Here is a 27,433-nt window from a genome sequence, read left to right as displayed (position 1 = left end):
TGATCTTTTGCAACGTTTATTATTGTCAAAATCGTCTAGTAATAATATTTCCATGTCATTATCATGGAAGTCGAAATTATTTAACATGTTTGGTTCTTTTAGGGTTAAATTTATTACGGCAGAAATAGAAGCAAATATTAATTGTCCACCATTTTGTAGTCATTTGACCTATTTACGTTTTTTTTCGACCCTCATTTTGCTGCAGCAAAGGCATGAAGCGCTTTAAAAAAAAAACCGCACGGTTAGCCATAGGATGCGATCCAGCAGGCAGTGGTAGTAGGTGTGTGAGAGAGAGACTTGTGTGTATATGCAACATTTTTTTTTTTAATGTGGGCCATCGATTAATGATGTAAAATTTACTGTAATGTTGAATTAAGCAACAGTTATTTCGGAAAACGGTTAAAGTAAGTTGTTGTGGCCATATTACGTTGTTTATTTACTTTCTTTCTATGAAACATTAGAATGAACTGTAGATGAACATACAAATAAAGCAGTAAATAGAATTTTGGAATGTACCTAATTAATTTTATCGTCTCTCATTAAATCATGAAATGTGAAAAAAATATTTAAACCTCGGCTATTCTGAAGAATGTCCCACCCAAGTATTTGCTGTTTACTAGAGTTAGGTTAGGTTTGGTTGGTTAGGTTAGCATACCTTACACTCTATAAGACTATTCAAACTTCCAACTCCTCGCCTGTTTCACGGGTTTTTAGATTATCTGTATCACTAGGTTTCATGCAATATTTCATCGTTTTCCTGTAAGTTAATATAATTTCATTACTTGTACAATCCTCGTTCTTCAAACTTCTATTCATGAAAAAAAATCACAAATGTTTCTCTCTCAAAATCCTCTTTGCCAAACTTTAAGACTTTCAAGGTCTACGGAGAGAGACGAAAGAAAGAAAACTTAATTATTAATACATTTCCCGGTTTCATGATGAAAAAGGTGCGTTCCGCCAGAAAATAAGTACTGGACTAGCCTACATATAAGCCAAAACCTCCAAATCAAAAGTTGAATCCCTACAAAGAACAAAATAAGTATTAGAATAACTAATTCATAAGCGTTTTGTATAATTTTATTCGTGATTATAATTGTGTCAAATGTCGTTATGCTGATTTGTTGGCAGTAAAGCCATTAATTCTCTTATACTCCAATATTTCTCAGCTGGATATCGCTGAAGATTATTATGATCCATGTAAACTTAGGTATTCAATATATAATCATGTCAGTAAATTCAATTTTAAGCACATAGACTAGTAGCTACAATTAGGCTGCAGCTTTTCTTAGTAGGCCTACTGTCATACCAAATAATTTCCACCAATTGCTTACACTGTGTCAGATTCCGCCTTATGCAATGTAGAGATTGATAACTTTCCTTGTGTGCTTGCTAATGTATTAATAGGATGGTACCCAATTGTGGAGATTCACTCTACCATCGATTTTCGAATTTTTTTCTGAAAAGCCCTAATTTTTACCTCCTTTTTCAAAAGAACTTTGAAAAAAAAAAAAGTGATGTCAGTTAGGTAATAGGCGCTATTCACATAACAGGAAAATAAAACTGAAAACAGCAATGCTATCCTTGCCATAAATGCGGGTCACATTGTTCAGAGTTCAGTCTGTGACACAAAGTTTCTACCGGTATGTTTTCGTAATTTTAATGAGGAAGTGAGGAAATTCTGGTGGGTATTAATATGAGAAAATAAATTTGTTAAAAGAAAGTGTTTACACATGGTCGCTCAATGGAATCTCAGTTCGGTTACATTTTGACATTCGGCTACGACCATCCCGCTACAAGCTACATGACTAAAAATTAAGCTACGTTTAGCCGAATTCGGCCACGGTTGGCAACGCTTCTTCCCAGGCAGGATTCGAACCACGAAAGTCTTAGTTACCAGTCTATCGTGCTCTAGAGTGAACAAGGCTCAGAAACCAGCTACAAGGGTCGGTCCGGTTTTTTTTTTTTTTTTTTTTTTTGCCACTACTGTACTATGTTATATTAATAACATTCGGTACTCACTCTTCACAAATTAGCTGTTAGAAATGTTGTCCATTTTGTGTGATGCATAATTTACATACATCAGTCACAGAACCTGTTTCATTAAATCTATAAGTAGGTACTGCATTTTATAATATCTGACAGGCAGTGTAAATATTACCGGCAGAGGAAGGGAGAAAGATAATTGCTACTCAACCAATGGCAGAGATCGCTTTCCAGGCTTATCTTGAAGTAGGCTGGAGATAGAATGCTTGAGACCATCCAGCTTGAAGAGGAGCGTGAGATGTGACCTCTGTCATTGATTGAGTAGCAATTATCTTTCTCCCTTTCTCTGCCAGCATTGTGTACTTGTCAGACATCATGGAACACAGAATAGCCACTAAATCATTATTGTTTTTCTACATGGAACTGGGTGACCAGAAAATTTACCTTTAAAATGTTCTCATCTTGATTAAACACTTTTTTAATAGTTTATATCACTTAGGAATATAGTTATAATATAACCACTTTCATGTGTTAAAATAAAAACTAACTTAAGTTGTAAATTACCTAGTTAGTAATTCGGTAATTTTAATTTTAACACATGAAAGTGGTTATTATAGGCTAACTGTATTCTTAACTAATGTTTTCCCATTTTCTGCCACAAGTTTCTTTTCTTTTTTTTTTTTTCTTGTTTTTCCATATGTATGTTTTCAAAATGTATAGGTACACGTTTAAGCACTGAATGTGCAAAACACAACATAACGTAATAAGGGACAGTAGCAGGGGTTTCTGCCACATGGTCAGCAGACAGAAACACCAGGAATGTTTGCTGGGACTCTATTATATACACACACACTTGAGTCTCTTAAAATAATCTTTTGGTAATTTTCACTATTTAAAATGTTGCTTAGGTATGCTACAACCCTATAATCATAGATAATAATCTACAGTATTCTTTTGAAATCTTCACTGAGCTCATAATCACAGACTGGTGACAGCCTACAGGCTGGTTTATTCTTTTTGTGGAACACATGACAGAAGAGATGTGATCTGTTATAGACAGTCTCCAGGTATCTCACATAAGAAGAAGAGATATAAATATATAAATACCTAGGCATATCGATACATAAGTAATCTAAATTTTAAATCAACTCTACTATAATTAAACCAAATAAATACTTGTTTCTTATATTTGTTCACTTCAAAGCAATTTGTCAAAATAATCTTTCTGAGAATGCACATTTAAACAAAAATATTATCTTGAAAATATTTGGCACTTCACTGATCATAATCTTAATAATTTCCATTCATTTACTACTAGCATTCGGTTCTTCATTTAAATCTGAGCTTCAAAATACTGAACAATTAATATCCCGTCAATGAAATGCAAGGCATACCTGGACTTCTCTCTTTAATTATAGAACTGTTCCTTAAAATCCAGGACAGAATTGAAATGATTGTATTCCCAGAGATAATTTTAGATAATATAGTATTTAAATAATACTTACTAGCCTATAGGTACTTGCTTAACTTAATATGAATTTTATTAAATTTATGTGTTGGACTATACAGTATAAATTTTGCAGAGTGAGTCAAACTTAAGTTACTGGCATTTTTACTGAGCTCGATGTTGCTTTTCGTTGGGCAGCACATTGAGGTTTTCCAGTTACTTATTTCCTCTAAGCCCAATACAGGACACATTGTGTGAGTTTCACTTGTTCATTGTCTGCATTAAGGCAATGACACAATTCTGGTAGCACTTTGCATTGTCAATCCCTGTTATTGAGTTGTCTGGATTGTATGGAGGAAGGCGTATTTTCAGCCATAGTTAGCTACATAGTACAAGAACACAAATTTCCTAGTTGAAACATCTACTGAAGGACGTTAAGTTAGGAGTGTTAAGTTTTTATTACGTTTGATGAATTAATCTCATAAGTAAAGTTCTCAAAACTACCTTTATAGCCCAGATCTGCGAGCAGGAATGATGTGTGAATTTATTTTGTTAGTCATTATTCTAACCTGTCAACCTACTGTCAGGAATAATATTAATTGCTTCTTGTACTGAAGAAAAAGCCATTTGAGTTGTGATTACACTGTGTCTTAAATTATTAAATAAGTGGCTAGCAACAAGTTCTGTTCTCGATAAGAAGAAATATTGCCTGAAGCATGAACACAACTTGTGAGCCTTCTCCTTCAGTAGATATGTTTCAGCAAGGAAAATTCGTTGTAGTCTACTATGTATGTAACTGTGGCTGAAAACAGGTCATTCTCAATACAATACAGCCAACTCACTAACAGAAATTATTGATGACGCAATGTGCCAGCAGATATTTGTTGCCAGCTTAGTGCAAACATTTAAGGAGGAAAATCTGATGCGCTGTCCATCAAAAGGCAACCTCGTGCTTTGGTACCATTCACATTCTTTAATTACAGTAATTTAATTTACATTTCATTTCTTATTAAAGTCACGTAAGAGGAAGAAGTTTTCGTGTGTATGTGTGCACATGTGTGGTTCACTTGAAATTCATTGCAGAACGTGAAGAGAAAACAATATGCTCACAGATCACTGAATAATTTTAAAAAGGACTTCCAGTAGGAGAAATATCAGATTAACTGGTTTACAGATGAAAGAGATCAGCATGTATATCAGTTTTCTTAAAGCTGCTTACAACAGGAGAAAGATTGCATTTACATATCTGTGTTTGATATTAAGAACCTACAGTTTTGTAATTTCTAAAAGAAGTAATGAAAATATAATAAAAGTGAATAAGGAAATTTGAGGTAAAAAGCTTAGACATGTCAGACCTTGTATATAGAAACGAATATTTTTATGGATGCAAAATATTTTTGTGACTGATGTGCGAGTTTTGATGTATCGAGAACACATTTTAAATGGCACCCTATATATATATATATATATATATATATTTTTTTAATATAGGCCTAATCTGAAAGAACACTTTTTTGTGTTGCTTTGCAATACTTCATTTGTTTTATACAGAAGTGTGGTTACTAGGGCCTGTGTTAACAATTTATTTGTAGATACAGTTTGTTAGTTCTTATGTTATGAAAGTAAGTACAGAGTGTCCCAAAAGTCTCCATGCATAGGGAATATCAGTTCAAAAGAGAAATGTCACAATGTGCGCAATATAACAGTTTTCGAGAGTCATGCACAGGTCAGTGAATGTGTTCCAACCTATTCATGCAGAAGCTGCATATCTGTCATCACATGACAGGCATCAATGATAAGGACTTGCAGATGAAGGGTTTTGGGAAAAATCAAGAAATGTCAATTTTTAGCAATTTTGCGGTGTACAACACATTCTATAGGTGGCAACTGGTACTACAGAACGGTCCAATCACAGAAAAAAATTAAAAGTGGAAATGTTCGTTGAACATTTGGTATTTATGCCGAATGTTCAGGTATTAAAACTTGTTTTTCTTGATAATGATGTGTCGTGACATTCCCTGTTTTCTCTCGACGCCTTTCAGACATTGCAAGTCCCGGGTTTTCTCCTGCTAGACATGCAACTTAAGATGATTCCAGAAGGTTGGTCACATTGAGCACATTATGTGAAATTTTTATTTTGAACTTAGGCCTACTTTTTCTGTGTATGAAGACTTTTGGGACATTCTGTAGTTTTATTGACGGAATAAAATTAAACATTTATGTTCTTAACAGAGAACGATCTTTTTATATCTCTGACATGTCCATGTTCTCTGAATTTTGCTCCTATTCTACTGACAGTTGACTGAGAAATAGGTAGCTGATTTGGATAAGTTTCATTATAAAATTTGCATGTACGTGTTCTGTCACCAAATCTTATCATCATCAGGATCTCAGTTGTTTCATTTCCTGTTAAGAACATCTTGTTTTATATTGATTTCATCAATAAAACTGCTTTCATAACACAAGGACTAACAAAAAATATCAACAATGAAATTGTCACTATAATAACCATAACCATAGTGATTCTGTATAAAACAAATGAAGTATTGCATAAAAAATATATATGCTCTTTCAAGCATTACCACAGTCTAGTATATACAGTCACGAAGCCCAATACATAGTAAATATGCATCCATAGATAGTTGCTAACCACTAAGATCACTACTATCGCCTCATCACAGACAATGCGAAATAGTACCTGCACAGTTTATTGTTTCTAGTATCCTCAACAACTCAAGCTTCGTGACTGTATATAATAGACTGTGGTATTACTATAGGCCTAGGTGCATTTAAAAATGTTTTTGATGACCTCATAACTCGGGCAACAATAGTCGTAAAAATATTTTGTTTCAATAAAAATATTCCTTTCCAAAATTGTGATGTGTTTGAGCTTTTTGTTCAAAATTCCCTCATTCAATTTTAATTGCAATTATGGGTTGCTTTTAAAAAAAACTGTGTGTGTGTGTGTGCGTGCGTGCGTGCGTGCGTGCGTGCGTGCGTGCGTGCGCGCGCATGCATAATTTGAAATCCAAGTTATTGTACTGTAAGTTGCGTGAGATATTAATTTGAAGACAGGTGAACTTACTGTGTGCCTTTTTCTCTGTTCCAGAGCGAGTAATTGGTTTAATGTACTATTGGCCACTGCTATTTAAATATATAATAGCAAACGCAAATTGTTATTTTGACAATCTGTATAGATAATGGATGATATGAAGGAATGGAGAAAGAATAGTTACTTTTGTACTGTTGGTAATGGAATGGAAACGTTTTGTCTTATGGAACTTAGTAACTTAAAAGGTACATCTGTATTGGAGGTGACCCAAGGAAAGATATTCTTTCTCAGTAATTGTAAGCCACACATATTGCTTTCTTTGAAGAGTATAGAGAGGCTGTTTGTAATGGTCTTTCACTGTAAACAGTTCCTTTGTGATACTCCAAAGAAAGCAGCATTTTTTACTTTAAAAACCCATCTAGAAAGAGATATCCAGTGGGAGTTATGTTTGCAACAATGGTTTCTGTTTCAGTCATATGCAAACTATAACAATGCTCCTTTACACGACGACCTACTTCCTGCATACAGTGCAATAATGAAAAATCATACCAAAGATTTTCTAGAGTCTGTTAATAGAGACGAACAGCAACCATTTCACAAGAAATTTCGTCTAGATACTACGAATGACCATCTGACTTTCAGAGTCTCATGCAAGAGTACAGGCATTGTTAAGAGATTGTACAAACCTTATATATTACCACAGTTTATTGGTTACTCGTTTGCAAGTGTCTGTGGCTGGAAGGTAGATCTCAGAAATCCTAAAATGGAGATATATGTTCATGCTAATGAAGAGTATTTTACCATTGGCTTGCCTGTGGTTCCAAGACCTTTGTCAGAGAGAAGATACTTGAAGCACATTGCTCTTCGGTCCACAGTGTGCTATGCAATGCTACTGTGTGTTGGTAGTCTGGTTGCTGGAGCTGTACTCTTAGATCCCATGTGCGGTGCTGGAACTTTAATTACTGAGGCAGCTATGAATTTCCAAGCTATTACAGTTATTGGTGTGGATATAGATATACTTCAATTGAAGAAAGCAAATGAAAATGTCCATTCCGCAATTCCTACAAAAAGTGTGATAGAACTTATACATGCTGATGTGGCCCACCTTCCACTTAAAAATGAATCTGTAAATTGCATAGTGTGCGATTTGCCATTTGGCAGGAAGTTTGGAACTCCTGAAGAAGTGAAAAATCTTATACCCATGGCACTTTTGGAAATGAACAGAATCTTAATTTTAAGTGGAAGGATTGTTTTTCTTATAAATGAAGGTTTAAAAGATTATTTATTTCATTCCATATCTGACTTAAATAACACTATTGCATTCACAGAAACTAGGAAAACTAGCAGGAAAAATGAAGCAGTTGCATTTCATTCTTGTGATAAAGAAGAAATACATCCCACGTTGAATGGCATTGCTTCGGATGAAGCCAGAATACAGTGGAAAAACAAAGAGAATCACACTATTAAACTTGGAGAAATATTTGCGTCTATTTGTGTGTTTGAAAAATGTGTCGTATCTGGAGTTAATTCTAATTCTGTGCCTACGTAATTATTATAATTTGCATGTGAAGTTGTTAGCATTTTTTTAATATAGGCCTATGTAGTTTTAGCATGTAGCTTCATAATTTTTGCTTATTCCTGCATGTATCTTCAGTAGTATTAACAAGATGTTTCAGTTTTATGTTGACCACAAGAGATAACATTTTATACGAAAAGATAACATCTTTTGTTAATACATGGACATCTTCGTACTGTTTGCATTTTTTATTCAGCTACTGTACAGATTTTACTGTCTAAACTTCTGATATTTTCTCTCAATAAATTACTAGATCATGTAAATTAATACTGTAATATACTTATTTTTGTACACAATAATATTTGTTCACTTTCTTTGATATTCAATACAGTATATGAAATAGTTACAATATAGCTTTACTTTGCTTTCATCTGTTTTTGTATTTATCAAGCACAGAAGCATTACAAACTATTTGCTAATGAAAATGGAACAAAGTTTAGTATAAATAGTGAGTGGTTAACTCAAAAGCAATGCACTCTTAATTTTTTCGTAGCTGAATGGACGTGGTATTACTCTGAGCGAAAATTTTGTACACAAACTGACACCTATGCAGAACTTTAAAAATGGTGCTTTGAGTAGAGTTTTCAAAAAAGAAAGTACAGCAACAATTGAGTTATGGAGAAACTTTTCAGTTACTACTTGACCATAGGAAAGACCCAAATTAGTATGTGTAATATAATTAAACATATTTGAAGAGTACACGGGAAAAACGATCAAGGTCCATAAAAAATCGAAATTGAGTTAATAATTCTTTGGTCTAGCTAGTAATAAGAAATAATCCTTCTTGACATTCCACTACGTCAATTTCTGTTAAATACACACATAACAAAGTATTAAGTGCTTAAACTTTAAAATTCGTTTTTTTTTTTCGAAACTTTCTAAAATGGACTTTGATCGTTATTCCCGTGTACCCTTCATTTGTAATGGAAATAGAATTTAACAGCCATCTATTTATGCTAATAATTGTGAAAGTGTCCAAATAGATCTTTTTTATCTAATGGCTGTCATTATTGTGAACTACTGTAGCTATACTATAAATATTTAAAAAATGTTAGGATAAATGTTGATTAAACAACAACAATGTAGATAACAATAACTTATTATAAACATTGCAGCATTTGTTTCAGTCTCACATGTCTCATATTAGGTTTTATTACTGTATGACCTGTGATAAATTTGAATCATTTCTTGAAATCAATCACTGTTTTCAGATAATGGGCTACCAATGGCCATGTTCAATTTGAAATAATAATGTGGCATACAATATGCACATGGTGTTTCAATTGTTCTTTTCAGTTAATAACAATATGATTATGCACCATTAGATCTACCTGAGAATCAGTACATTTCAAATGTTCTCAGATAAGCTTTGTTAGACATACTAGTCAAAAGACAGAGAAACCAAATGAAAAAAATATATCTTCAGATTAGCTAAACATTTGGCTGGAACTGAAGTCCGCATACATCGAAAAGAAATTTTTATGATTGTTATGCGAGTACACATCTGTATAATAAATGTGAAGAATGAAATATGCTTCTATTTTCATGCCAGATGACTAAATAATGTTTTCAGGTATTGAAATAAATTACTTATTAAAATAGAATCACTTTCCTTCTGATGGATTCTTGATGCGTGGGGTACTTGTACGACCTTAGACATAAAAAAATGATCGATTTCCTGTAGCATGAATTTGTCTAGGTCCACTTCAGGCAATGTCTGGTTCACATGACTAGGGAAGGGATGTTTATTTTGCACTTAATTTACTCCTTGAATATATCGTTGTTATAGATTAGTTATAACACGTGATCTATAAACAGACAGAAAAAGCAACAAACAAACAAAACAAAGGAATAACAGAGTGGAGTTGTGCGTGAGAAATTCATTCACTTGTAAACCTAAGCTCTCATGAAATCAACCGAAGGATACTTAGCATATGGAAGATGGCCATTTTTTTCTCTAAGATTATACAAGAAGAAATTAATTATTCCTGACAGTAGATTGACAGGTTAGGATAATGACTAGCAAATAAATTTACACATCATTCCTGCTTGCAAATTCTAGAGCCATTTGGAGTTCAAAGTAGGAACTGGACAATAAAAAGATTGTTTTCAGAACTTAGCTTATGACAGACATGACATTAATAAATTGATAAAATGTAATACAAACATGAGACTCTTAACATAATGTCCTTTCCTGGGCAAGCTGCATTCAGGAGTTTCTTTGTCCTCAAAATCCTTTGTTCTCAGACGAGAAATTGCTCTTGTAGCTTTTTCTGTATTTAAAAGCATGTTAATGACAAAATTCAGTTTCAGACTGCCTGACAAGCCTACACAATTGCACTTCTACCAGATAAGAACATAGGATGTAAACAAGGTTAAAGACAAAATCATTAGCAAACCACCCAGTGGAAAGACAACGCTTATTGTGCAGAAGAGTCTGGGATGTGTCGTGAAGAGTAGAAGGGTGATAATTGATAAGCCACTATTCACTATGGGAAATCTCTCAAAATGGAGGAGAAAATATTGCTATCAATAAAAATATCTGTGGAAACAGTAGGAAAATGTTTCAATGGGGCACCCTAACTAATCTGTATATTGGGAAAAGTGAAAAAATGACAAGATACACACATGCAAAAGAGGACAATAGGAACTTTTTTTTATTTTATTATAAAGTGTATTTCAATTCTCTTTGAAGTGCGTAGTTCGTTTTAGTTTAAATTTAATTCAAACATATAAGATATGGCAGTTATTGTAGTCTGCTTTATAATAAGAGAAAACAAATGGAAATCAGTGTGTAAATTGTATGTGCAATGTTATAATAGTAAAAATAAATATTTCAGCATATTGGCTACATTTTGGATTCTGTAAGCCCAACACTGAGAACATGAAAGTTATAGTGAGAAGATTCTGTTGCTATAACAGAGATTCCAATATGCCACAGAAGAAGGAATTGATAGTTAACAATTAATGCAGTAAATAACAGTAATTAAATGTGCTGCAGTGAGTCTTGCAACATTTGATAATTTCGCAAAACTGTAATAATAAAAGCAAAGTTTTGTTGAAATTAGGCAGTTATTTCTCGTATATATGATTATGTGTAGGAAAGTACATGATTAAATTTTTTTTTATTTTTATGTTATTCCAAACTAAACTTTAAGTGACTGTATGAATGAAGTCATAATTTTATAAACGAACAAATCTTAGAAAGCTGTGTCAAATTTCTTAAAATTGTAGTTATAATTGTCAAAAGAACCACTTGTCTACAATATATTGCTGTAAAATGTTGATAGCTGTTCAATGAATCATTTTTAAGGTCGTAATTTTTTTACACTTGGAAAGTAATAAAACAATAATGCTGTAGAAATAATGTTAAGTAAAATGATAAAATAAAAATTGTGTATTGCACATACAGATAGTTTTTACATAAATACATACATTTTTATATGCTTTTGTCAATTTGTTATCTTCAAGTAAATCATTTTATTATATGACACTTTTCATTTTACTTCTCGTATTCTTATGTTTTAGACCTTTGGATTTAGTGAGATCAATTTCTTGCTTTTTTAAAACTGTTATAATAATTATTATTCGTACATAGTAATTTATGTTCATCATAAAAACAATTTAAATATGAATTAAAATGGGGATTTCAGAGCTTGTGTGTGTGTGTGTGTGTGTGTGTGTGTGTGTGTGTGTGTGTGTGTGTGTGCGCGCGCGCGCGCGTGGGTTTTTTTAAAAAAGATAATTACTCCTTTTAAAATCTAATCTATTTACCTATTTTATTTATTTATTTTATTTATTTATTTAATAATAATAACATATACATAAAAACGTTACATTAAAATACCCTGAAAGAGCAAAGCTCGTGTTCGGGGACAGTTCCGTTACATAGATACGCATACTTTGTAGACAAAATACTTAAGAAAAAGCTCACATAAAGATTATAATAAAATTAGTAAATAATAATACTAATAATAACTGAGTGAAAAAAGAGATGATGTTTAGATTGATGAATTAATATTAAATTATTATTAGTAGTATAATTAGTGCAGGTCATGTTGATATAGTAACCAAGATAAAATAGAAAAATACACTTAGGATAGAAATAAACTTGTTTTACAATACATGGTACATAATATATATACAGGGAAGTCTGTCATATAAATTTTTTAATTCTGAATCTGAAAATTTCATTGCTTAAAGTAGTCAATTCTGGATGAAATTTTATTATCGAATTATATAGCCGTGGACCATAATTTGTATTATGTAGTAAAGCAGCAGATGTGAAATATTTAGGTTCAACTAATTTAAGAATTTCATTTCGTCTTGTATTATGAGCATGTGGCTGAGCTACAAATTTCATTCTATTTTTATGATAGAATTTCATTAAAGAGTATTTATAAATTTGGTCAATTCTAAAAACATTCAATTCAGAATGGATCAAATTTGTTGGATAATCCAGTCGCCTTTTCAAACAAATTTTGATTATATGTTTTTGCTACATAATTAGAAGAAAAAGAGCAGTTTTTGTAATGCCTCCCCATCCAATTATACCATATTGGATAACAGATTCAACTATAGCCAAATAAACCAAACGTAATACATGAGTAGGCAAGTAATGGCGTAGGTTTACAAATTTGTAAATTGTTTTACGTATCCTGTTACATAAAAAGGTGATTTGTCTATCCCATTTCAAGTGTTGATCAACAATAATTCCCAGGTATTTCACATCTACAGATTCTTTCAGGCAAGGGCATTTACAGGTTGTAGAAAGTTTATAAAATGAGTTGTGGATTATTAATTTTAAATGAGAAAGTGATTTCAATTTGTTCAATCCAGAGACTGTTAAAGAAAATGGCACCAAAGTAGTTTTAGTTATATTTAGAGATAGCAAATTTGCATCAAGCCAGTTTTTGATCAAATTTATACCTGATCGAAAATTTTTTGTGTGATTCCTCCTATGGCCTCATTTTTTAATCTATATGATACTCTCATGTGTGGAACTGTGGAGTTGCCAAGTGTTGGGTGTGCTTTCACCTAAGATAGTGGTCGTCAGCACTCGCTGAAATGTGCAATGGGTATGCAGTGCTGTCCCGTGTGCACTGTCGTGCAACAGGGAGAGAGAGAGAGAGAGAGAGCGAGCATACCCGTTAGCAGCTATGAGAGCACTACAGTGCACCAGGGGCGTATTTTGCGGGCTACCGGCGGTAGCCCAAGGAAATTACAAAAGAAAAAGTTTATAATATAACATAATGTAATAATTTTGTATTATTAGTTTTACCATAGTAATTAAAATTAAAGTAATTGTTAGATATATTTTGTGTAATAATAGGGTCAGCGGTAGCCCAAACCCTTTAACCAGTATATGCCTCTGCAGTGCACTGCGTTTTCCGCAGGTAAGAGAGGCTAGCTCCAGCGTGCTCTGTGCTGACGACCCCTGACCTAAGACATCACAGGACATTACACTCCCAGCAGACAAAAGTTTTGTGATATTTGTACTGCTTTTGATGTGAAGTTCTGTATTTGTGCCACATTTTTCTTTCAGTCACTCTTGTTTGTCTATGTGCAAATTCTAACAAGTTATATTCAGACCGGTTTATGTATCTGTTATATATTTGAAATCAAGTTCGGGTTAATTAAATTTTATGTTCACCTGCATCTTACGAGTTTAATTTGTAAATTAATGTTATGTTAACCTTCTTGTATAATATACTGTATTCAGTAGTCATAGATAGTTTTGAATTTGGTGAAACAAAATCATGTCGAGAGTTTCTTTAATAATTAGGTATATCGAATTTAATTTGTATATTATTTAGAAATATGTGTTGAGAGTTGCTTGAAGTTATGAAATGGCTTTATTTCATCTGAGTTAAGATCTTTGTTTTTGTGTCGTTTGTTTGCAGATGGTGGGAACGTGATGAGAATGAAGCATGACTTATGAGTGTTGCATTAATCTCTCCTCGTCTCTCTCTCAAGTATGGTCATAATTGTGGCATGCAGCTGTTTTGTGGACATTTTTGTTGTATATTGCTTTTGAAAAGCGTATGTTTCGTCAGTTTATGAATATCGAAGTGCTCAGACACGAATCTATATTTGGAGAATATGCTGTTATATGAAAGTTATTTGTCTATTTAATGTTACAGACTTGTGAGAAAAAAGAAACTTGGGATGAGGTTTAAGTTATGAGTGATTCGGATGACACAGATGTGTTACTTCTCATTCCTCCTGACTTTTTCTTGGTTCATTCCTCTGATTCGGAAGACTCTGTTGGTCCAGATATTCAGGACAGATATACTGTGAACCGAGAGTATGAAAAATTGATTTTCAATGATCTTATTTCGCAGGTTAACGAATTAGAGAACCGTGTGTGTGTCATAGAAAACAAGAATAGTGTAGACTTACCGAAGAATGTATGGGAAACAAGTTGTTTCCATCACTTCATTGATTATGCAACATCTATAAGTTCCAGTAATTATCAGTTTTTACATCATAAAGACCTAACATTAAAGACACAACCAATGTTGTCAGACAGACATAGGTTCACTGGCAGTTTCGATGATTTGAAACCACATCAGACAACAAGTAGTGGTTCCAGTTTCGTAGCAGTCACCCCTGAGAAGCAGAAACAGGCTTTTTCGCTTCCAGCAACACCAAGCATTGGAAGTTCTCTGCCTCATTCAGAAGTTTCAAGAAAAGATGGACGTAGTACATCACCTGTCAAAAGTGCAATAGTTATTGAACCTATGACACAAAGTGAAATACAAAGTATGTCTCGTCCAATCACAAGCACCTTTTCACCAAGAAAATCGAACTCTAAAGATGTAGATTACAAAGATAAGAGTGGTAAACACAATCAAAAACGACAAAATTGTAATTTAATTGGGGAAATAGATCAGTTTTTGAATAGTGTGACCAAAAATCCGAAAGTTGACTCACTGGTAACTGAACGTAATCAAAAAGAAAATCCCCACGTTTGTGGAGATAATTCATCATCTATTCCAGATCTGGGCTTTGGACTGAAAGATTTGAACAAACTTCCTGTGAGGGAAGAACCAGTCCAGTCAAAGTACATAGTTCCTTTACAGAAAGAAGAAACTAGACCAATTAGTCACTCAGATCTCAATCAGTTTGACAACCTTTTAAAAGGAACCCAGAATGATAATGGTCGTGGTGATTCCAAATCGCTACATAAAGGACTGTGCAAGCAGAACACTGCATATGCTTGTGGTGACAACACAGCCTCTGTACCTGATTTATCGTTTGGACTCAGAGATTTTAACCATTTGCCTGTTAGAGAAGAAGTGATACAGAAGAAGACTATATCACCTTTGGAATCGAGTACCACAGATCCAGAAATGAAGGGTTTGGAGTTATCGGATATTGAAAAATTGCTTAGACAAATGGAATCAACACAAAGAGAAATAGAGAAAAAACTACAACTGAGGGAGACTCTCCTTGGGAAAGGAAGGGATAGTGTACTAGCTCCACAGAAGACATTTCTAGAGGGAGATATCACAGATTCAGTGCCTGACAGAGGTTTTGGCATAAGAAGCATCTTAAATTCATCGAAATCTGCCCCACAAAATATCTCAGGAACATCAGAAAATGGAACTAGAATTCCAGTTCATGAAGAACCTGTAATTAAAAAGAAAATTAGCCTTCTTGGAAATGAGATTACCAGTGATATAACAGAGTGTTCGCAACAACAGAAGCATATTGAACAAAATACAGATAACCAAAGCATCAGTTATGAAGATACCTGGCAAACAACTTCAAATCTTTCAGAAAAACATAATCCAGAACAGGATAATATGACAAAACAGACTATAGCAAAACGTAAGTTAGAGTTAGGTGGTGACCCTGCTACTATTCCAGATTTGGGATTTGGGCTTAAAAGTTGGTATCAGAATACACAAGATGAAGCTGCCTCAGGAAATAGGGCAGCTGAGGCTCCTGAACCTCTTCCACATTCCTCTATTAACATTCCACATTATTTGCATGGTGACATAACTACCTCCGATTCCATTTATAAGACATTACCAGTGTCTTTCAAATGCAAAGATAATTACATACAAGGTGATTATTTATCGTCAGTGCCAGATTTAGGATTTGGAATAAGAAGTCTGTGGGCCAATAATTCATTAGACGTAGGTACAAGTTCCCACATTCTCAAGCCCTTGAACCCCTCTGCAAAGAACCAGCAGGTTAATGCAAAAGATAATTTGGATGCTGTTGAGTATCCTCTCCTGTCACAAGTGGAACCTCATAAAGATGGGGCACACGCACATTCCAACATCTCTCATCAAACTATCGGAGATCAAACAAATAAAATGTATACACAACACCAAACTAATATGACTTCTGTAGAAGAGAGATCAAAGTTAACAGACGCAGTGATGAAGAAGAAAGTGGACTTCATTGTTGGCAGTGGCAGGAATGATGCTGTTACTATGCAGGAGGAGCAGGGAGCAACAAAGAGTTCTGCTGAAGGTAAGATGGAGAAAAGTAGACCTACATAATCAAGCTATTCTATTTGCTTACTGTTGGCGAAAGTGTAATATGATAACTTGGCAGCCACCAGCGTAGCTCAGGTGGTAACATGTTTGTACTGCTGATCTGGAGTTGCATTCAGGCGTGAGTTCGATTCCCGCTTGGGCTGATTACCTGGTTGGTTTTTTCCGAGGTTTTCCCCAACTGTAAGGCGAGTATCAGGTAATCTGTGGCTAATCCTCGGCTTCATCTTGCTATCACCAATTTCATCGATGCTGAATTTAATAACCCATTAGTTGATACAGCGTCGTTAAAATAACCGAGTAAAAAAAAAAGAATGATAACTTGGTAAATGTGAAGAAATTTATTATGAAGTAACAGTAGTTGATTTTAAAGTTTAGGCCTGCTAGTTCGTTACAGAGACTGAAGAAATCATCAGAAAATCTCACTGAGTTCTGCCTTAGCTGTTCAAACTCTAAAACTAATGTCCTGTTATAAAGGTAAAGGTATCATTTGGGGGGCATGGAGGTAGAGCCCCATGCTTTCCATGACCTCGGCACTAGAATGAGGTGGTGTGGTCGGCACCACGCTCTGACCGCCTTTTACCCCCGGGAAAGACCCGGTACTCAATTTTATAGGAGGCTGAGTGAACCTCGGGGCCGTTCTGAAAGTTTGGCAACGAGAAAAAATCCTGTCACCACCTGGGATCGAACCCCGGACCTTCGGACCTTCTGGCCCGTAGCCAGCTGCTCTACCAACTGAGCTACCCGGCCTAAAATTGAGTTATAGTTGAGCCTTGAGTAAAAGCTAATAAAAATATTGCCTGAAGTTTATTTTCTGGTTTCATAATCAGGTACCAAGGAATATTGTCTGGCAGTCGAAATATAGTTTTTTTTTGTAGTCTGTAACATAATACTATTTTAGTTACATCTGTGCACCTTATTCTCGCTTTTAGTACACAATGATTCTTATTTTCTCTGCACTAATGAGCAGAGACCTGCGTTTTTCACGTTAGCTATTATTATTGTTATTATTATTATTATTATTATTATTATTATTATTATTATTATTATTATTATTATTATTATTATTATTATTATTGGGCCTACTATAATAGACTGTACAAAGAAATTTTAATTTTTTTATAGGCATAAGAAATAAACCAGAATATAGAAGCTACCTTCTTGATAGTGGCATATCAACCTCTGTCGGGTATGTATATCAGTTTTACGTATTGTTCTATATCTGCTCTGTCTTCAAAAAGCAATTGGAATACAGAATACAATTATTCCATGACAAAATAAGTAACATTTGTACTATCTAATTATATTAAACTCAGTCAACATTCTTCAAAATTACAACAATTTCAGCTTCTTACGTTCATTCTTATGAAATTTTTAATATTGTAATAATTGGTATTACACAAAAATTTTAGTACCCTTTTCTTTGAAAACAAGTGTGAATTGTATATGCTATGTACTTGCGTATAAGATATTTGATCATGTTTACTCTGTAGGAAGTAGGGGAGCACAGATAAGTTAGCTAGAATGAATGATAACCAGGGAAAGGAAGTTCATGCCCTAAAAACGTGAAGAATATGTATGCATTTATGCTGTAAAAATAGATAAATATGCTACAAAATATACATTATCAGTCTGAGATTATTTTAACAGAATAATAAGGTATAGGTAACTTACGTTTAGTCTATGGATTTTGAAGTGCTTGCCTCATTGCTGAATGCTCTATTTATGCTGTTACAGTTCACAACTAAGCAGTGACGTATTTTTTCAGTTGTCATTCTTCGCCTGTTGTCTTTCAGGATAGCTTTGTAGCGCAAAAACCTTTGTTCTACATCACAAGAAATAAGAGGGGCTTGCACAAAAGCTGTGAGCTGTTCTATAGAAAATTTTGTTGGTTTTTGGGATGTTTTTCATTCGAGAATATCTTGAATATCTTTAAGTTGATAATAGCCAAGGTTTTTGGAAAGAATATTTGCTGTTTTCTCGTTCACTTTATCTCCTACATTTCCTGGAATTGATGTTAAACTGGATATTGTTCTATCGAAATTTGCTAAAGACTGCAGTAAAGGAATACCAATTGCTAACTTGAGAGAAAGGCAAAATATGCACTTTTATGCACAATAAAAGTAATATCATTGTATTCAGAAATTTGTGATTCATGTAGATATTCCTTCAGCATATTCACACAACGATAGAGAACAAATATGCAAATGCATGAACTTCCTTTCCCTAATGATAATTAATGTGGTATTTGCAGGATGTACTTATTATCATAAACAATTTCTATAATTGTCTCTGACACTTCTAATCCATTTAATAAGTTTGACTTCTTTTTATATAACTCAGATATGTGTGTATAAATTTCTGCAAAAGCAAAACTGATTCCATAAGATTTTAAGTTTTCATTGTGATTTGTGTTCAGAAGATGAATTCGTTAGATTATCCAGATACAACAGACCCAGCAGAGTAAGTTACATTACAGGTCTTGGGATATATCAGCCTGATGATGGAACTTGCAAGTACAGTAGTTCTGAATCATTGAAGATGTAAGGGCCCAATAAATGGAGAAAGCTCAGAACTCTTCTTCTGAAAACTGATCATAATTTCACAGTCCAAGCTTCCCATGTATATTCTAATGTTGTCTTTCCTAATTGTCTTTTTTAAGGGTCAATTTACATGGACGACATCTTTGCGATTATTTTGCAGTTATGTGTGGTTGTGCCGTGAGTGGTGAGGAATTAGTATGGAAACAGATGATAGAAACTCACACGGACCACAAACTGAAGTCATTGTTGACATCTGTCATTATGTGTGGTCGGTATCACCCACAGAACAACCACAGAATTGTCACTGTTGGTGGTCGAGCACAACTCACACGTGTCGTGCCAAGCACTCGCCGCTGACACTGCAACTTATGTATTTAACATTTTTCCATATTGTTGCCTTTGTGTTTGTATTTATTTTCAATATTAGAATAAATGTTTCATTTTCTTCCTACCAAGATATTTTTATGATTAAAATTAATCTGAGGAAAAAGAACACATATTCTTCTTGTAGATATCGTATTTGAATGTGAGACAGAAGTTGAGAATTTCCTTTTCAGTAAAATCTACACCTTTAATGACCAAATGAAAATATATGCATACCGGTACAGAATGAAACTCTAAAATATTTTTTCTCAAAACACCAATTTGGACTATGGGCCCTTTTCCCATAGACTACCTCAATTATTTTACTTACCTTATAGACGTTCCTCAGATATACTTTTTCTCATTGTCGTATTATACTCTCCGTTAACTCAATAAATAATCAGATGTAGTTTTGTTCATTCTGAATTAATTTTAAAATTTGTAATCGTACATTCTCAACGAATGATGCAGCAAGTGAAACCGGCTCTCATTTTTGTTTTCTATAATAGGATGAACCGAAAAAAAATCTGTTCTGACAACGCCTCCGCCTTCTGCGACGTAATAAAAGCCATAACAGTGCTTCCTCTTCAAAATCAATTTTGGTACTAAGCTTGCAGTGTGGTGTGCTTGTCTGTGCTCGATATGGACTTCAAAGGTGTGGTCTATGTGAGTTAAGCCAACCACAAAAATGAAGTCCGCTTGTGGTCGGTTCCACCAACAGCGCAATCACACAAAAACTGCAAAATAATCGCAAAGTTGTGGTCCATGTGAGTTGAGCCTAAGTCTCCCAACCAATTTAATGAACATTTCTAATTATCTCTAACATGTAACATGTCTGATCCATCATGTTGCATATTGTTAAGAATTTTAATTATTAGCTTTCTTCACATTATCACATTGATTAGTTTTTATTAGGCCAACATTGTCTTTATAACAGTTGTCATAAAATTACTATTATAATGTTCATTCTCAGTTTCTCATAATCTAAGGTTACCATATTTTTTTTTCACTATTTTTGGGGATAGATATAGATCGACATATGAAATTACTACTTTTGACATTATGTTAGTGTGCCATTCACTTCTATTGTTTTTACTCAAAGAACTAAAATACTCATTTTACTTACACACTAAAAATGTTAATTCTGCTCACCTGCTATTTAAACTACTGGTATTTTTGAGAAGAGTGAATTTTTTTTAAGTACATCTTCTTTAGATTCCAATTTTCCAGCAAATTCCTGACATGTCGTGTTGAAGTTGATTAAGATAGTTGGTGTTGTTTTCTAATGCCAGGCATTTGACAATAAAGTCATTTGACCTCTTGCACTCCAATATTTTTCAAAGATATTATCATGGTCAGCCACTGAAGCACAGATTTTGATTAAGATAGTAGAAATGGCTCAAACAGTTTCTCATTCTTGATTTTTGGAATGTCCATAGCATGTTCATTGAAGAAAACAACCCTACACTGAAACATTATTTCCAGGAGGACAGAGATAATTCATCTTCTAGAGTTTTGCACAGAAAATCATTTTTCTTAGAGAAATGTTTAAAATTTCACTCCATTTTGAGCAAAGAATAGCATTTTATTCATTACACTTCGGTATTTTCTCTGAAATCACATATTTCTTCAAGCAAGAAATTTTATCAAATAAATTATCTTCATTCAGGTCAAGCCCATCTGCATTTAAAGAAACATAATGGACTCTCTCTTTAAATCTTTCTCTTCCTGGAGGAGATCTTAGCAATATATATTTCATAGATATCTTATCTTGTGACTGAATAACCCAGTTATATTCAACAGCATTTTCATTAAATTCCCAAGAAACTCTGAGAATTCTTAAAGATATCAAAACTTGCTTAATTGATATTGAAATAAATTTCTCTTCTTTCCTGGAGTTCAGTTTTTCTATTAACCTTGATAACAATATGGAAGACTAGACTGCAGTTACATCCTCACTTTCAGCCACTTTCAGTGGCAGAGTTGCATTAGCAAAATTTACCCACAGCAGTGTGCAATGACCATTAAAACATATTAATAAATAATTAACACTGAAAATCCAACAATACCTGGCAACATCCTGGGGACGAATTTTATCAAGAGACAAAAAGCAAAAATCGGAGACTGTCCCCAGGAAAGTGGGACATCTGGGAACCTTATTGTTACAAACTTACATAACATTTTCATGCCAGCTTTTGCAGATCTACTCTCAGATTTTCGGTCTCTTGGTGAGTATGTTATAAACAGCTTAAGGGATCCTTTGTATTTGAGCTCATTCTTGTCATTATTAGTTTATGGACGAGAGCATCTTTATTAGAGTTTCCTCGACCTCTTTTTCCTGCTAATATGTCCCAAAATTGCTGGGAGCTAGCAACCCTATGTATGCTGCTTCTCATTTTTTTGCTTCTGCAGTAGAAGTATGTTATCTATAAGTTTCAAACGTGCTAGAATAGTGGGATATTTATTTATTACAGACCTGGTGCAACCAGCCTTCTCAGTTTGTCAGATTTGTGGGGGAAAGATGGTTCATCTTCTACTTCGTACATGAATGACGATTATGGTAATGTAAGATTGAAATTGGAAGAGGAGAAATATAGAAGACAGGTAAAGAAACTATGTTGTCGTATTCCTGAAACAGTAAAACTATTTTGATGAATGCTTTTGCATCGTTTGATCTCATAATAGACGTCTAAATTTATTTCGTATAGTTTTTAAATAGTTTTGTGTATTTTTTGGGAGGAGGAGAAAGAGAGGTTAAAGAAGAAGAGATAGAACGAAATGTTCATATTTTTATTATGTCAGGAAATGCAAGTACTACAAATCGCGGGTGCTCATGTAAAGGGGGTTAAGTTGTTTTGGCTACACTGGAGTAAGTACAGATTTGAACTATCCACAATTACTTTTCTCTTATGTTAAAGGGGTTAAGTCATTCTTCCATCTGTGACGCAGTTACAGTGGTCCATATTTTGTGACAAAGGGGTTTTGTTCAGTACCAAAGGAGACAAGTTTACAAACCTTGCAATTTGACTTAACCCCCTTTACACGAGCACCCGCGAAATATTTTATATTTGTTGTTTCATACAATCTGTGAACTCCATATGAAACATACACACTATTTTCTTCGTCAAAGATACTTTCTAATTTTTCATGAATGTGAAGAAGATTATCTAAAATAAATTAATGTGTCATTCTCCCCCTCCAAAGTTACTCTGCAATAAATAATTGCACTTTCGACTGTTTGAATCATCTGTCGTAGCTCACGACTTTATTCTTCATTTATGCATTTTTGTGGGGGGGTGGCCGCCTGAAGAAAAAATGCAGTAGTAAGAAAAACATACAACTGAAATATTTTTAATTACATCTAAAATAACATCTTAATAATATGTGATTATTTTACGAAAAGTCAGTTATTTTGGACTGCTTGCTTTTGTTTGCTACTAAGGAATAAACCATGCATTCAGATTGTGTTAACTGTTTCATAATTTGTTCAGTTACATCAATATATTTTCAGTTTGAAGGGTGTTAGAGTAATTGTATTCAGTGCAGTCATATTTGGAAGACAAACAAAGAAAGAAAAACTTGATATTCTTTGGTGTAGAAGAAGAAGAAAAAGAACAAACATAGGAAACTTATGAAGTGATAGTCAATATGTTTGGGATTGATTGATTTTAAATATAATTTATTTTCAAAAAATCGTCTGCCCAGGCATCTTTGGTTGCCAAGAACACAAAATAATATTTTGCATACAAGAATAATAACTGATTATAGTAAGTAGATGAGTCAAATTTACGTGAACATATAACATGAATTTTAGAACTAATATAAATTATAGATATATTTATTACGATTGCACACTAACGAAGAAAATGGGGGGAAGGGGGTGGAACTGTAGCATTTGATATAAATGGTTTTTCAGGATTGCCACAGATCCTTTAATGATTGAAGTGATTATTTTAGAAATGATGTCGTGGATTCCAAATGATAAATAATGTCAGAGAATTGAAGTACGAAATAAATGAAATGATGAGAGAAAAGACTGGACACGGAAGGACATAGTGTTCAATAAAGGAAGATAAGTGCACGAGTCGTCCACTAAGTTTATAATAAGACCAAATGGTTGAGTGACAATAAATCATATCATATCGTTCAGTGCAGTCATAGCTTTGGTTCTGGATCCTCATTGTTAAAAATGTTCCATTTCTTCTCTCTGTATGACAAACTGTGAGATCCGAGTTCTCTTGCAACTTTTCTCCCCACTCTGAATGGATTCTTCCACTTGCGCATAACTTGTTTACTGAAGCCAGCACATGCCGAGACAAACATGAGAAGCTTAGAATTTCTATGAATTTCAAAGCAGATTGCATCTTACCCATGAGCATGTACTGTACTTTCGCAGTCTAACATTTTCACTGCAAACCTACATAAATCCGAGCAAAATTGATTTAGAACGTATAAATGAAGTTTTGTATCTCTTGGGGTTTAAATTATGATCATATAAATGTAAAAAATGAATAAACGAAAAATGTATATTCGAAATACATTAACATAGAAAGTATAGAAATTTACTGAGACCTCAGAAAAAACGAATATGCGTGAAAAAAGCAAAAGTGCAAAATGTATATAAAGAAAGCTTTATTGTATTTTAGAAAAAAGTTGCCTTTGAAATTAATTACTTAATCATCGTCATCATCATATTCAGTTTTTATATTATTATTTACATTTAAAAATGCCTTTAGTGTGTAAAATTTATCTCGTCTGCCCAAGTCTGTTTCCCATAACATCAATTTTTTTTCCTTGTTGGAATATAGGACTTCTTATCATTTTAAGGCAATATAGATTTAAAACCCATAATCAAATTCAGATACTCCTCCACCTACAAAAGTATTCTGTTCTATAAGCCTATTTATAATCAGAATGTAATATGTATTAAATGTAAAATTTCTTTGTTTTTTCCAACATTTCTAATCTTCATTATAGCACTGTGAAAGACTGATTCAGCAGTTGCAAATTCGTCTGCTAGAAGAACAACAAAAACTGGCTGTGGCAGTGCGAGTGGATAGAGGCAAGGATCAAGCCATTTTGCAATTAAAAGATGCCTGGACTCGTCTTGTTCACCATTGGAAAGAACTAGAAGAACAGCGACATAGTTTGGCCAGTATTTTGCAAAATGAAAGGGAAATATATCAGAAACAAGAAAGAGAAATAGCACATGTAAGTTCTGTGGTTCATCAATTATTAAGTTCCAAGCAATTTTACATTAATAAATTATTTCAGTTTCTCATGTCCTATACTTCCATGGCAATGGTGTATATTTTATTATTCTTTATTTTTAGAAACTGAAAAGACTGGAGACAGAACTTTCTACAGCTCTAGATCTCGCTCAAGGCTACAAAGATAAAGTTGACACTCTCGAAAAAGAGAAATTAGAATTGATTGAGCGCAACAATAATGAGATCAAAAAAATAGGAGAGAAAATAGAGAAAAGAGAGAAGGAACTGCATGAGGCAAAACAATTAAACTGTCAGATAGTAGAGCAAAAGGAGGAGTCTTTGAAGAAAATGAAGCAGGCAGAAGAAGATGCACAGAAAGTATGTAAATGTTATTTATAGATATTATAAAGAGGTAAATTTACAACTGATTTCTGTCTCTCTACACTTTTTCCTTACTACATTTATTCATTTATTGGCAGTATTTCTCAATATCAACCCCACATATATGTGCACACGTGTGTATGTGTTTAATGTTTGCATGTGTCATCCAATATGGAAATGTCCCAAATCCACATTTTTTTTCGATTTTTATTATTTTTCCTGTTACAGTTCATGATGCTATTTTGTTCTTTCGTAAAAAAAAAAAAAAAATGTTAACTTTCCTGTCCCTATGAAAGGTATGAGAGCTCACAAACTTTTCTACAGCAGAATTTCTAAATCTCTTTCCCATCTTTCCAGATGAATTAAAACTGTCAACTTGCACAGTAGTGAATTCGATTCATTTAATTTAAGGACTTAGTTTTTACAAATATTCAGTCTTGCCAAATTTAGAAGCTTACCTCCAACTTCTATAATGTTATAATATCATTTTAATATTGCTATTTTGCTATCATGCAATTATTTTCAGATAATATCACAACAGTGTTGTAAAATGTTTTTAACATGGAACGTTTAAGTGGGCACCTATTCAGGAAAAATATCCATTACCATTTCTGTAATACTCTACATACAACTTTCTCCTTGCACTTATGCAACTCACAACATATCATTACTCCTTAATGACTGCAGACCGATGCAACCCACAATATAGCATAAAGGATACAAATAAAATAACTCTTTTAATAATATAACAGTGATATTTATTTTATTTCATACATATATTACATAACCTACAAACATTCAAACCCATACAATCACACAACCACGAAACCAACCACTTAAACGTTCCATGCAATTGTAAGCATTCTGCAGAAATTTTGAAGATAATTCCAAGCAGTTGCGTGTCGTGAACTGCGTTTGGGTAAGCAATTGCCTGTATATATGCAGTAAGAGTCGGACTACTGCCCAGATGTTGTATCAACACACACAGGAGATGCTTATCTAAATGTGACATCACCACACGCAACTGATTCAAAGTAATATGATCTTGTCATCTGTTAAAAAAAAAAGACAAATTATGCATTCTTATCACGAGACAAATAAGTCATTAATTTATACACCACAAGAGAATTGAGGAACAAATTTTATTGTTTTGTATCATTTTTTTCTGTCATTGATTTTAAAGGAAAGGAAACTCCTCATTGAGACACAAAAGGAGTTGGAAAACCTACATAAGAAACTCGATACATTTGAAGCTGAGGTAGCTGCTCTGAAAGAAGAAAAGGAAACACTTCAGTTGAAACTGAAAGAAGAGAAAGGAAGAATCACTATTCTTGACCAGCAGAAAAAATCATTACAAACAACGCTGGATGAAAATAAAAAGAAAGAGGTTAATTCACACGTTTCTTTGACTAATTTTTTTGCACAGAACAGTATGCATAATATACAGTGAACTTAATTTTATTGTATTGTTGCACTATAATCTTCAGTTAGAATATTGTTGGGTTTAGATTTTATACTATATTATTCACTTCTGCTTTCTAATATGTAATATTGGCACACTTTTCACTGATTGACTATAGCATCTACTGAAATAGCTGAGTTCCTAGTAAGCGCAAGAAAAATTTGTGATAAATAAAGACAGTGTTGCTGCGTTTCTTTTTTATATATAGATATTCCCATTTGCACTGCCATTCTACCAATCACATCATTCAAACTGTCAAAAAAAAAAAAAAAATTAAACTAGTAGGTATGTAACTAGCTGTTGAAATATGGAATTAAGAATTACTTATAGTTATGACATACATATCATTCATTACTCTTCATTAAATATTAAATAAGTTGGGGTTTTGAAGAGCGCCATATATTTAGATTCTAACAACATTTTGAATCATATTTTTTTTAACGTGTGTTTAGGATTTTGTAGGTATTTAAACTGTCATGTAGTATATTGAGTTTAAGCTATTTTATTTAATCAATCTTTCTGTCATTACAGATTGTCATGAGACAAAGAATACCAAACAATTTTACTTGGAAAACATTTGTGCAAATTATACGCACCTACTACAGTAAACCTTCTTTGAAATTAGGAAAATAAATACATTAAATAGGATGTACAATAAGATTCAAAAAGAATGGGCTGGTGACACATGTCTAAGTTCCAGAAACAGAACAGTGTGCATGCCCGTTTCCTTGAAGCTCCAGTTCAAAAGATGACACAATTAAACCATGTGAATGTGCTGTATTTTGTTCTAAAATATGTTATAAAATAAAACGAAGGGTTGATTCTAGCTGCATGAGGACCTCTGAAGAGTGAAATGGCAATAAAATTGATAAATACTAAATCTATCGAAACAGGGTACAAAAC

The 27,433-nt window shown here is 33.5% G+C and overlaps 1 protein-coding gene across 8 annotated transcripts in view; it reads left to right on the top strand.

The window, feature by feature from the left end:
* The first annotated feature begins 267 nt into the window (after positions 1-267).
* The window catches only part of LOC138712235 (putative leucine-rich repeat-containing protein DDB_G0290503), a 43,586-nt gene continuing 16,420 nt past the window's right edge, over positions 268-27,433 (top strand). For 2 of the 8 annotated variants that reach the window (XM_069843795.1, XM_069843791.1), the window contains exons 1-7: positions 271-404; positions 13,962-16,548; positions 17,697-17,760; positions 21,952-22,081; positions 24,455-24,688; positions 24,811-25,065; positions 26,252-26,455. In XM_069843795.1, the coding sequence (XP_069699896.1) occupies positions 14,241-16,548; positions 17,697-17,760; positions 21,952-22,081; positions 24,455-24,688; positions 24,811-25,065; positions 26,252-26,455 (3,195 nt within the window). In that variant the 5' untranslated portion in view covers positions 271-404; positions 13,962-14,240. Of the gene's footprint in view, positions 405-6,539; positions 6,728-13,961; positions 16,549-17,696; positions 17,761-21,951; positions 22,082-24,454; positions 24,689-24,810; positions 25,066-26,251; positions 26,456-27,433 lie in introns of all 8 variants that reach the window. The other 6 variants (XM_069843793.1, XM_069843794.1, XM_069843797.1 and 3 more) reach the window with 6 other exon arrangements.

This window comes from Periplaneta americana, chromosome 13 (assembly GCF_040183065.1).
Source record: "Periplaneta americana isolate PAMFEO1 chromosome 13, P.americana_PAMFEO1_priV1, whole genome shotgun sequence".
NCBI classification, from domain to species: domain Eukaryota; kingdom Metazoa; phylum Arthropoda; class Insecta; order Blattodea; family Blattidae; genus Periplaneta; species Periplaneta americana.
This window is presented reverse-complemented; position numbering and strand designations above follow the sequence as displayed.